General features: G+C 30.4%; 1 protein-coding gene across 2 annotated transcripts in view; it reads left to right on the forward strand.

Moving 5' to 3' along the window:
* LOC106458750 (AP-4 complex subunit epsilon-1-like) overlaps positions 1-13,670 on the forward strand; it is a 92,916-nt gene that overhangs the window by 68,507 nt on the left and 10,739 nt on the right. For both annotated transcript variants that reach the window (XM_022385062.1, XM_022385063.1), the window contains exon 16: positions 11,454-11,531. In XM_022385062.1, the coding sequence (XP_022240770.1) occupies positions 11,454-11,531 (78 nt within the window). The remainder of the gene's footprint in view (positions 1-11,453; positions 11,532-13,670) is intronic.

The raw sequence follows: 13,670 nt of genomic DNA on the forward strand, positions 1-13,670 counted from the left end.
GTAGTGTACAACTAGTTTTTGCTAAAACAAATTTTTTTTATAAGACTGATACATTAATACATGTTTTAATCATAAACCACGATATTGGTTCATAATAGGGATTGCCCAGGAATTTCACAAAAAATGGGCAAAAACCATATTAAAAAGCAGACTTGTTCTTGAAACAACACTCAAGACCTTTTATATCAATGGCTAAGGCCGTTAAAATATTGAATAGCAAAAAAGTTGATTTTCTGATTATTAGACAAAATTTGCAATTCCTCCATTTGTTCTTCTTCTTATTATTATTCATATTATTCTTGTTTTATGAGCCTACAGAAAAAATAGCTATAAAGATTTTATCCAAACCTGGGCAAACCTACTAATAAAAACTCCTGTGCAGATGATAGGACTATTTTTATGTCGATTCTTGAAATAGAAGGAGAGATTTTATCAGTTTTTTCATCACTACTGGCCAAGTTTTTCTTTGAAGCCTACAGCACAATCAGCTAGTTATGCTGCACCAAATATATGCAAAGCTACTAAACAAACTCCTGCAAAGGTTGTAGGGCTATTTTTAAGTTTATTCTTGAAAGTTGAGATTTCCACCCTCTAAAGTTTTCTACATTCTTCTTCACTATGAACTTAAGCTCTTCGAAACCATTTAAGCACCGTTATACTAGTCAGAAATTCTTTGCTTTATTAGAGTGAACATTGTGTATATTTATAACAGTGTCTCTATCCTTGTTATTATTGATTATAGTTTTACAAGCTGCTACATTAAAAATGGCTTGGAATATTTTACTGAAACCTGGACATTAGTAATGAATGCAGTATTGAGTATGTCATAGGGTAGTTTTAAAATTAATTCAAGCACCTTCATTTTTTTGCCCTTGAAGAATTTCTCTAAGTTCTTCACTTTCTGCCACTGAAAAAATCTGTTGTTTTACTAATGTGCATAATTATTGTGCAATTTATAGTGCATTAATTGGAAATTGCCACATTGAGGAATAATCTTTTCTGGAGTTCGCTGTTGTACTTTACCTCTACGTGGTTTGTGTGACTATTTCAGTGAAGTTTGTAACAGTAGATGATTACCATAGTAGATTTCTCTACTCTTGTGAGTGGTGTATTATCCTACTGATTTTCATACTTTGCTGAAATTATGAGTACATATTTTATTATTCATATTTTTGTTTCACAAGCCTACAGCAAAATCAGCTAGGTATTTTGCATCAAAACCTAGATGGATATATTATATGAAATGCTACAAATGTCCATGACCTACTTAAAAGTTGATTATTTTTCATTGAAAGTTGATTTATATGGCTATAAATACACAATATATGTGATGTTGTTGTGAGCGGCTTCCTTTGTACTTGAGGCTAGTTAAGTGTGTGTCTACACAAAACCTCAGAAACCTGTAGAAAAACGTGTAACGTTCAACTGTATGTATATGCCTGTATGTAGCTTAAAATTTATTCTCCATATATGGACATAAAATTATAAGAACCGAGATAGTTAAAAATTTTTAATTTAAAAAGGGGAATAGGGATCGTCAATAAAGTACAGAAACAAGGGGAATTAAAATGCAAGGATTATCAAATTAGGGACTCTAAAACAAATAAACAAACTAGGCTAGAAATAGTGTCTACATTATTTTCACAAGCTACAAATCCCTATTTTGACTCCACTAAAACTGATAAGTACTGTAGACATGGAGTCAAAATGGGGACTTGTAGCTTGAGAAAATAATGTAGAAACTATTTCCAACTTAATTTGTTTGCTCTTTTTTTTAGAGTCCCTGATGATGCCTTTACTGGCAAAACCATGGTTATGAATAAATGAAGTTTTTGTGAAACCTACAATTGTTTTTTTTTTTCTCTTCAATTCTCTAAAAGTTTATATAAGTTTATTTTATCATAATAATCTTATAATATTAGAAAAAAAATCTGCTGTTACCCAAAGAAGGAATAATTGGTGCATATTCATTATCAAATTAATCAAACTAAACAATTTGATTATGCCAACTTAATCCTTAAGTTGTTTTTACACATGGATTATGAAGAGCTCATTGTTACCCTTTTTTTGTGAGTTATAAGACACTCACTGGAGTGCTGACAGTGTTCAGCAGTACTTTTGTTTTTAACTTTATGATTTGAATAGGTAATGTATCACTTTTCTTTACTTGTCGTTTATGACTGTGACATTTTGAAATATCTTAATCCAACTTGTTTCTTGTGGTGCATAGTTGTTTTGGTTGTATTTTATTTTGTGTCATGCATTAATTGTTAATTTTTGGAACACTTGAATATTTAATGTGAATTTGTATTAATTTTGCCTATTACAGTTGAACAGCATGTATAATGCTTAGTAATCTTATGCTCTCATGCTAAATTATGTCTTGGTTAATATGCTGTTTCTTGTCATTTACTTTGCCTAAGAGTCAAACTAGAAGTTCTTGTGATCTTGTAAGGTATACTTCAGAACACTTCATAAATGTACTGCAGGTTTTTATCTAATTCCTGCTAAACAAAAAAAATTAACTCGCTATGAATTGCTTTCAGAAAATATCAAGATGTTATGAATTGGGTAGGTTTTTTTCTGGCAAAAATGCTTATAATTTGCAGGTAACTATAAGATTTAGCTAGCAAAAATGATGATCGTTTGTCAGTATCTTTTGTAGTATAATTACTATTTAAATGCATTTTATTTTGAATTGAAACTGATATTTAATGTTTCTGTTGTCATTGAAGTACATTTAGTAATGAAGTGTACATTGTAAATGGAAGTCTTTGTATAAGGCTTAAAAATTTTACAGTTTTATGCTAATGCAAATACATGTGATTTTATCTTGAATACATAACCCTACTGTATATATAGTACAATGAATATAAAAGTCAACTTGGACTATTACAAAGTATTTTTGTATATGGTATTTTAAATTATTGTTACATGTTCTATAATGTGTGACATTAATTTAATTCTTTTGCAATGGATTTCTGTATTTTACATGACCTTGTAACTACCATGAAACCTTGAAGGTATACATACTATAACTGTGAAAGTACTTCATGTATCTTCACAAAATATGGCATGCTTTCAGTAAATATTACAAATCTGTTGTAGAGAAAAAATGAATTTTTAATTAAGGATTTTTACTAAAAATGTGTCTGTAAATATATGGAGTCAGAGTAATGACTGCTCTGAGTGCAAAGTGACTTTCATGCTATGATGTAAAATACTTTTCTTCATCTCAAAATTTTCAAATTTCAGTTGCATAGTCTCTAAAACTTCCTAATAAATATCAGGTAGTCTTTTTTTCAGAAAACTTTATATCTTATCTTTTATTTCATCTACCCCAACCCATTCAATCAGTTTGACCAACTTTGTAACCACCATAAAGAATTAGGAAATATATCTAAATTACCCTTTTTTTTCTTTCTAGAATGGCTGCAAATTGTAACAGGAAACCACAACTGTTTATTCTAAATAGCTTAAACCTCATAACAGTACACAATTAATTATACTTAATTTTATTGTTTTAGTGACATTTGAAACTAATAATTCTGCCACACAAGTTGTAAATCACTCAGCATTTTGTTGTTTATGGCTCTGTAAACAAATAAGATTGAAGGCTACAAAAAGTTTGCTTTGCCTGCATAATATTGATATTATAATAAGTAATTTACATTAAATTCTGTACTTCTCAGAGGGGTGTTAAATAAATTTGAGAAGAGGGAAGACCTAGAGTTCAAATGTCACAAGTTTCATACTAGAGAAGATTGAAGATTTTTTACATCTTTCCTTATAAATTAAGAATTTAAAACTTATATAATATTAAAATTTGATTTATTTACAAAGTTTTGATGCCAAGATTATTCATATAAATAATAATAAAATAGTTTGATTAAATTTTGAAAGTAACTGTAAAAGGTTGTGACATGAATTTTGACCTACCCATTGTAAAAGAGTTAATTTGGGAATACCTTTGAGGTTAGTTTCCAGGTGATAGAAAACTTGTTGGTACCTATTTTACAACTGTGATTCATTACCTTGAATTGGATTCATCAAACTATACCTAACTTGCCTTTGGCTAAAATATTCAACTCAGTAGTGAAATTTTTTTCTTAATCAAGATTAAAATGACTAAGGATAGAATAAAAATGAATATAAGTATATTAAAAACAAATAATAGCCCCCACCAAAAGACAACAAAATACAAGTGCAATAATAAAGTGGTCATGTATTGTAGAATATGTAACAATGATACAATGCCATATACATGAAAGCACTTATTAAGTAGTCGAACTTCACTTCTTTTGTTATATTCACAATACTGTATCATTTCTCCCCATTTTGCTCATATAAGTTTGTTGATGTTTGAACCCTGTAATTGAACTTCTCACTGTATATTGCATAAGTATTTTGATATTCCATGATGTACTGTTATATAATTTTTTGTATGTGTTAAAGACTAGCTCTAACACCTAAAACTGCAGATCTGGGGATTTGGCAGTCTGCTAACAGATGTAATGCTTGTGGAACATCAACAATTTTTTACAACTGGAGATAATTAAGAGCAATTTATAAACACTTGCAAGCTGAAAGGATGTTGAGATTTATTTTTCTTGCAGTCAAATGGTGTTTCATGACGATGTATATAGTACTACATGCAATAACCACTTGATTATTCAGCAGTTAGAACAATTTGTGTGATCTAAGTGATGGTAACAGCTGTCTTGCTGTTAATGAAAGGTAGGATATCTAGAATATCTGAATAGCACCTTGACCACTGCTATGTTTGTTGTATCCCAGCTGGACTGATGAGACCTGGTATTGGGCAAAAGGCTTGATTAGTACTGGATTTGCCTGTTGTAATTTGGTTGACATATTACTTATTGTTTTCTTTCCTCATAAGTTCTTAGAATTACAAACACTGTAGAGAGTATCAAGGAATATAGTTGTTGAGATGCTTATATAGGTGTTATGTGATTGAAAACTTACAGTTCTGGTTTATTGTGATTATACTGTGTAGTAGGTGATGGAATAAAGCAGTTTATAAAAAACTGGACATACATATGCAGTGAAGAGAGAGAAAGAACACTAGAGAATGATATTCATATCTTCCATTGGTTTCATCAAACAGTGGTTGTGATTTACATAAGAAAGAAATACAGAGTAATTGCATTTATTTATTTATTTATAGTCTTTAAACTTTGTAGCATGTTGATTTGTTCACTTTTACAATGTATTTTGTGTTTATAATACTGAGTGTGCATGCCCATGGATGGTGACATAGTGTGTTGTATGGTCAGATCATGTACAGGTTTGGAAGTGAAGATGCAAAACATAGCAACTGCTTTGCTATTGTGTTTAAACCTCCTACTGACCAAAATCTGTTTTTCTTATAAGTATATATGCACATGCATGATCATGTGTAGCAAACATTCACATTAAGGGGACTATATCATTAAAATCAGGTAGTCTTATCTCTGAAATACTGAAAGCTTTTCCTTGTTGAGTTTGAACTCATGCTGTTATCAAAACATAACTAAAAGGTTCCAAATATCACTAGATGTCTCAGCTCCAACCACGATATTATATTTTTTTGTGTATTTATCTATTTATTTTATTTGTTTCTTTTTGTTGATCCCATCCTTAGGGACTGCTTGGGTCTTTTTTCAGTTCTTCCCAAGCACCCACTACAGATAGTATTGAGACCGAGACCTGACATGCTGATAAGAAGATTGTGACCAAACTTTAAAAAAAACATGATACTATCAGACTTGTATTGTATAGTCAATATTTTATTTGCTAGATTTTCTGCAAATACCCAATTAATACTTTTCATGCTGTTGTTCAAACATAGCTGTTTGCTGTTATAAATACTTCTGTCAGTTGGCCTACATTGCCCCCAAAAAATAATAAGCTATTTATTTCAGTATAAACATCCAAAACAATAATGAAAGAAATATAAAACTTTTGTTAGCTTTTTTATAGTTCTAAGAAGTCTACTTAGAAATAAACAACATAAAGAAATGTAGAAAATTATTTAAATAGGAAGGCATAGATATTCATTGACTTGCATGTACTTATGTATATCACATTTTAATAGTCACTCTTGATATTCAATAAACATTTAACAACAGTTAAACCCATTTTGAATGAGGTTGAAGTAAAAAATTTAAGTGCAACTGACAAGGAATTATATTTGTAATTGACATTCAATTAATGCTTAGCAAGAATTAAACAGATTTCTTGATAAGGATGTCTAATTGATATATTTTTAGTTGGATAATTTAATCCATCACAAAGGTAATTTCTATACTTAACAGATGACTAAACATCAAAGCACAGCAAATATTTACTAATGACAGGATTCTTTATCTTATTGAGATGGATTTAATCATTGTTAAATGTTCATTTTCACTAATGTCTTATTATCTGTGATATACATATCTAATAGCATGTCAAGTAAATATCTTGTTATGCCATGCAATTTAAAGCATTACCATTATTTTTATTATTTTTCGCACTTGTTTGCACATTATAAAGAATGATAGCTTTCTTTGCAAATGGTTGTTGCATCTTGAAAGCACTGAAGGTGAAAGAAGTCTTTGTGACATTTTTGTTCAATGTGGTCTCATGATTAGCTTCACCCCTGGCTCTAGACCATTTCTACTAGTGCTGATGTGGAATGTAGAATATCTTGTACAATGGAAGAAGCTTAGAAAAGACAGCATTTTCTTTCAAACTTATTCAATTATTCTGTTCTTCTAATATTGATGGAAGCTTTTCCATAGCTAATAAAAGAGGCTGGATTGTCATAGACTGAGGGCTGAGATCTTGAGATTGTTGTCAATGCTTTGCATACGATACAAAAAAAAAGAGTTTTTAAGACCACTTTTCTCTGGAAGCTGCATATCTTTACTTTGATCAGTCTGTCATAAAGCAGTGCTGCTGACTACCCTTTCAGTTGGTTCTGCATTGGGAAGACTATCAGCTTCTTTCAAAATAGTATAAATAATACTATGACATAAGGCAAATTTCACTTCTTATGATCTTGAATGATCATATTTCTAACAAACAAAACCATAATTTGGATCCACAACATCAGACATGAGATAAATCATGTTGCCGTAAGACTGACTGCAGTTCCTAGTGTGCCTCCTATCTATTTGTCACCACCTGTGTCCCAGTGTTGGCTCTGCAGATTCAATACATCATTATTGCTTAAAAACTGACCAACATTCTTTAATTCCAGCAAATGATTAAGTTTTATAAGCAATAATCCTACTGAGAAGAATGCCCTTTTTTGAGCTTTCTTTGGGTCCATTCTTTTTATGAGGCTGGTCTACACCAAATTATTTTCTGGTTTTGGATTCTACTCAAACTCTGCTTGGCCAAGTATTTCTTGTAGTCTAGAGTATTATCTTCCTGCTCTATAACTTGTAGTTTTATATTTTCTGTTTGTTTTTGATGTTCTTTTCATGTTCATCTCCTTTACAGTGTGGACATTCTAGCTTTCACTAGTTCAGAGGTAAGCTTACCTGTTTTTAATCTTACATTCTTAGAATTAGAAATTAATTTCCAATATGTACACCATACATTATTGTTATATAATTTTGCATTGTATACTGAGATTATTTGATTATAGTACCCGTATTATAAGATTGAATTTTGTTTTATTTAGTTTATTGTAGCATGATTTTCTTTCATTTAGTTTTTGATTTTACTCTGCATATTCAGTAGTTTTTACATATCTGCATCTTGCATGCCACCTGGGATATCTTAAGATAGCACTGATTTCCCTTAAGAATGACAAGATTGATCTGCAGAATAACATACTCTATGTGATCTCCCAGCTATCTTCAACACAAGATGACAAAAGGTACTACTCTAGGTGAATGGCATAGAACAATAGGTAGCTAAAACTTGTGTACTGTTTCAGAGGATAACTATTGTATAAAGTACTGCTGTTCTTTATTGTGTAAGCTGACTTTGTGTCATCATATCTTAACTTGGTTTTCATTTTAACTTAGTTTTTATTTTATTTTCCCACAATTTCATCTTTTCAACACAAAAACATGTAAGGTAATTGTATAACAAAGTAAATAGTACTTAACCTGTTAGCTGCTGCCTTGTAATATATTAATCCACATTCTGGTGCCAACTGCAATATCAACATCTCTGCTTAACCCAGGTTTATAATATGATCACAGTTGGCAATTCTCTGTTTAGTTATCTACTTGAGGTGGTTTTTAGTATGTGTCCACCAGTGGATTACATGGCACTCAATGTGGTTGTGGATGGGCTGTGTGACCCACAGGTGGGCACACCTAGAATTAAATTTTTTTTTTTCAATTACATCAATAACTGTTGTTTGTTTCTTTTCAGCTGTAGTTGTATATAATTTTTTATAAAATAGTAATAAAATAAAGATTAGTGTACATCTTGGAATAAAAATAGAAATCTTAGAAAATGGGTAAAATGATTGATAAACCATTGAGTATGAGACCAAACCAGTTTTCTGGATTCTTCAGAGGAAATGAAAGTAATTAGGAACACTTTCACATGATCAACTTTCATTCAGATTCAGATGAATATGAACCTTCAGAGTCTCAAGATAGTGACTACACTATATTATATTCAGATGAATATGAACCTTCAGAGTTTCAAGATAGTGACTCCACTATATTAGATGCTGAAGAAAATGAACCTTCAGAGTCTCAAGATAGTGACTCCACTATATTAGATACTGAAGATGAACCTTCAGAGTCTCAAGATAGTGACTCCACTATATTAGATACTGAAGAAGATGAACCTTCAGAGTCTCAAGATAGTGACTCCACTATATTAGATACTGAACAAGATCAACTGACTAGTAGTATAAGCAGGACCTCTGACAGAGAAAGTGATGATATGCAAGCACCATCAAGCATATGACATACACTAAATGGAACATATCCTAGAGTATTCTCATTTACTGACACACCAAGCCTACCTGGAATTAGTAACCTGCAGCAAAATTCAATGAAGCCAGTTGATATCTTCAGTCTGATGGTGACTGATGAAATATATAATCTTTTGGTTGAACAGATAAATTTGAATATTCAGCAGGTAATTACGAACAGGCAGGTATGTTGAAAATCCTGAATGAAAGATTGGAGACACCAATGCTATGGAAATAAGGCAGTTTTTAGCAATAATCATCTACATGGGAGTTAAAAAATACCCTAAAATTGAGCTATGTTGGAGCAGAAACAACTTTTACAAGAATGACTTTGTCCTAAGGATAATGTCACAAAACTGATTTCAGTTATTACTATGCTTCATACATTTTGCTGATAATCAGATTATTGGAACTGATCAATTGTGGAATATTAGAAACTTGCTTGGAATCCTGGAAAAAAAACCTTCACTGGGACTAAAATACCTGGTGAGGTGGTAGCACTTGTGGTGCCATGGTGTGGTCATCTCTTGTTATGACAGTATAATCCAGGTAAAGCTCAGAAATATGGCTTGAAGATATACAAGTTATGTGATCCAAGTGGTTACACTTACACTAGTTATGTGTATCTTGAGAAAGAGGATTCCGGATGAAGAGGAAGACCTATACAAGGTACTATACACAGTATTCAAATTGTATTAGATCTCACAGAAAAATATTTGAGAAAAGGAAGAACCATTGCTACTGACAATTACTATATATCCATTTCTTTGGCCAAGTCTCTACTTGAATGGCAAACTCATCTTATAGGGACACGTTGCAAAACCATAATTGGTAACCCAAAGGATGTAACAACAGCAAAGTTGAAAAAATAGGTGAAATAGTAGGGCGTGAAGAAAATGATGACATATTTGTTGCAAAATGGCAAGACAAGTGAGAGGTGTTGATGCTGTCTACAAAACATGACTTGAAAATTGTTAGTAGTGGAAAGAAAAATTGCAACAATGAAGAAATGTAGAAGTCAGAAATGATTGTATAGTATAATTCTGGAAAGCAAGGTATTGATGTTTCTGATCAAATTTCAAGTTACTTCAAACCTCTTAGGAAAACAATTTGATGTTACCGCAAAGTTTCCTTTGAAGATCTCTTGAATACAGCTGTTATAAATACTTGTAATTTTGAAAGAAATTCAGAGAAAAGACCAACAGATTGCTGAATCACTGTGCAAAGAATTGTAAATTCATCAAGCACAAAACACATCTTCTGCAAGCAAACAAAACACACTTTCGAATCCTGTGAAACCAGGAATGCTTCAAATAGGAAAAAATGCAAACAATGCTCAGGATGCTACACCCAATGATATGGAAGTCACGGTTGTATGGAGGCAATCAAAAGGACCAAGAGGGTTTCTACATACTGTGGCAAATGTAAAGACAATCTTGCCTACTGCTTGGAATGTTTCAGTAAAAGCCACTAACAATATTTACTATCTTGGCAGTAAAACAAAATTTCTATAGGTGAAATATTTTATCATAAGGTTGATTGTTTTTGTTTCTTTTGGATGCGAAAAAGTTTTTTCAAAATATATTTTTATGTTTTTGCCAATTTCAAAGTATTGTATTATTAATTTTTTGAAAAATCATTATTTTGTACCATGTTGTGTATGGAATAAAAGGTAATGTTATTTTGCTTTCACTTTGAAATTTTTTATTTCATGAAGGTCAGCAAAATCACAAAGTTATTAAAAGAACGAGAACATTCCTGAAGTGCCAAGAAGCAATCACAATATCCTAGAGTCAAATGCCACAAAGAAACTTTATATTTTAAATATCATGGACTATAAACCACCTATAAATCATGGGGTATATTACTGATAAAGCCATATGACCCTCTGGTGAGTTACATGGCAGCCAACGTGTTAATACTGTTTGTTGAATTTGTTTGTTTCCTTTCTACATCACATTTTCTCACATTAACATTCCTTTCAATCAAATGTTTGGACCTCTTGTTATAGGGGGGGGGGTAGTTTATTTGTGTGCCATTATTCCTCTAAATCAGGAATACCATACATGTATGTTTTCCACGTGTTATTAATTTCATTTAATTTTGTTGACTATTTTCCTTTAATAATACCATTTGTATCATTATTTTTATATGATTATGTAAAAGCTTACAAGGAGAAACATTTTTCTTCTAGAAGTTTCTAAATATACTTGCTTTTTTTTATAATTATGTCTAGAAATTTTTTTTTACTAGGTCATCTTAAGGTCAGAACTAATCATGTTTTTATGAACATATGTATATGAAAGTTTTTTTTTTAAATCAGTATGAATTATATAGAATAATCTAATGACATAATTAAAAGTTTCATTTGAAATCTCCAATTTTTTCTATATGTGAAACAGAATTAGTAATGGACAAGTTTAGAAATGAGTTGTTTTTGTTTTTGAAAATAATAATTGGGCATTATAAACTGTGATGTTTGTTTGAAGCATTCACTGTTTCTCTTTTTTCTCTAAAGAAAACAAATGAACTTTTGAGGCTGATTTGTAGTCCTGATATTAAAACAAAATTATGCAAGTTACCTGATGTGGAAAATGTAAGTACAATAAATAGGTAGTAGGTAAACTTATTGAATATATATATATGTTAGTTTTTTAACCAAAATATGATTTTATTTTATGAAAAGTTTATTATAAACATTTTAATCCATTTCTTTCATATTTACATAATTTTACTATTTGCATTGAAAATGGACAATGTGTTAATGTATGCATGCATGTAAACAACATGTAATCAATTAAAATGCAGAAAATACCTAATTAATTCAATGATTTATAGTATAAAGCAACAGTATTGAATAAGGTATCCTGACAGAAAGTAACATTCATCCTGAAAACTCTTTCAAAAATCATAACAGATTTATTTTTGTTAAGCTAGTTATTCGTGATTTATTCATGTACTCACTGTTACAGATTATTATTAATATATATTTCATGTAAACATTTTTCAATAAACATCAGTACAGCAGAGTATGACTGTATGATAATAAAAAAAAATCACTGCTATTTATGAACATGTGTGCATTACTACATATATTTGCTCTTGAACATAATACTTGATTTTCAGTTTCTTGATGTAGGCATACTACAAGTCTTATTGTAAGGCAAACAAATGATATACATTCTAGCATGAAAAATGTAAATTTATATATTAGAAAAAACAGAACTTTACATTATGCTCTATGAAATGAAGAAGTTTTAAGTAGTATACTGCATATATAGATAGTGTTTTATAGTCTTTTATCTCTCATTGTATAGCTCAACTAATGAGTTGTGGTACTGAAGGAAAAGTTTCTTGAACAGTCACTTGTGGGAAACAAAAGATAGATCTGAAATGCTGTTTTTTACACATTTCTGTTTTTTGAGGCTTAATGGACAAATTAGAGGAATGTAGAAAAAAAAGTATATCTGCAGTTAATTTGATTTTTATAACAATTTTTAGGCCTATTCGGTTCAAACAGTTTACCAGCTTTCTATATTTAAATCTTATCTGTGAGGCTTATCTAACAATTAAAAGTGAAATGTGTTAATTTAGAGCCAATAATTTTTATCTTAGCAGAACTACTTTTAAAGATGTGGTTTAGGATTTTTTTGTGGAGAAACATTCCATGATTCACCATAACCTATCAAAATAATGCATCTTCTGTTGTTTTGCACAATGCAAATAATGATACAGAATGATAGATTTATTATCTATTTGTATTTTAGAGTTAATGATCATGAGTTTTTATTTTGAAACAATAAGTAAGCATCTATTTCTACTAATTTTGAAAAGCAACTGAAAGAAACATATTTTTCAAGGGTTTTAGTCAAGTTTTGATTTAAGTTGAAATTGAAGATATTTAATGAGGATCCATAGCCATCTTCTTCATAATGTAGAACTGTCTGCTTCTTTCATGGCCAGGAAATCATGCTATTTGTTTTTGTAAAATAACTACCCCCCTCAAAAAAGAAAAGAAATAGAGATTATTTTATTCTTCATTTGAAAACTTTTAATAGCCCTCATCTACTAGTTTTATCATTTGCTAGAGAATGGCCCATATATATTTAGATGACAAGTTTATAACAGTTGGGATAAGTAAAGATAATTTACCTTCACAGTATGTATTTCTAAAGACCTAGATTAGGCTTAAACTTATTAATGTCATACATTGTATCTCATCAGTGCATATACTTGTGCAGTGGTTGATACACTGAGTTATTCTCCATCTAAGATTAGGCTACAAATGCAAAATTTAGAGCAATATTGTACTGATGGACAAACCTCAGAATTTTTTTCCAGACCTTTTCAACCTTATATTTATATTTGCAGTTTTTACCAGATTCACTTCTAAAGATGTGAAACCTCACTTTACTTTACTAGAATAAATGTAAAACACTTAGAAAAATAAAGTACAGATTATTTGTGTAAGCAACAAGATTTCAGAAGTGAATTCTTATTTCAAAAAACATTTGTCATAATGAAGTAAAACATAAACTATGACAGAAAACTATTATACGTAGATCTTTAATTAAAATGTTATTGTTATTTAAAACTAACAATTTTCTATGTAGTTGATGAAAAATGAAACTGGCTTAATAGTAATAGAAGGTTAATTTGTATAACTGCAATATTACAAACTAGAATAGAAAGAAATATGTATATGTATGTATGTATGTATGTATGTATGTATGTA

The sequence above is a fragment of the Limulus polyphemus genome, unplaced genomic scaffold, assembly GCF_000517525.1.
Source record: "Limulus polyphemus unplaced genomic scaffold, Limulus_polyphemus-2.1.2 Scaffold509, whole genome shotgun sequence".
NCBI classification, from domain to species: Eukaryota; Metazoa; Arthropoda; class Merostomata; order Xiphosura; family Limulidae; genus Limulus; species Limulus polyphemus.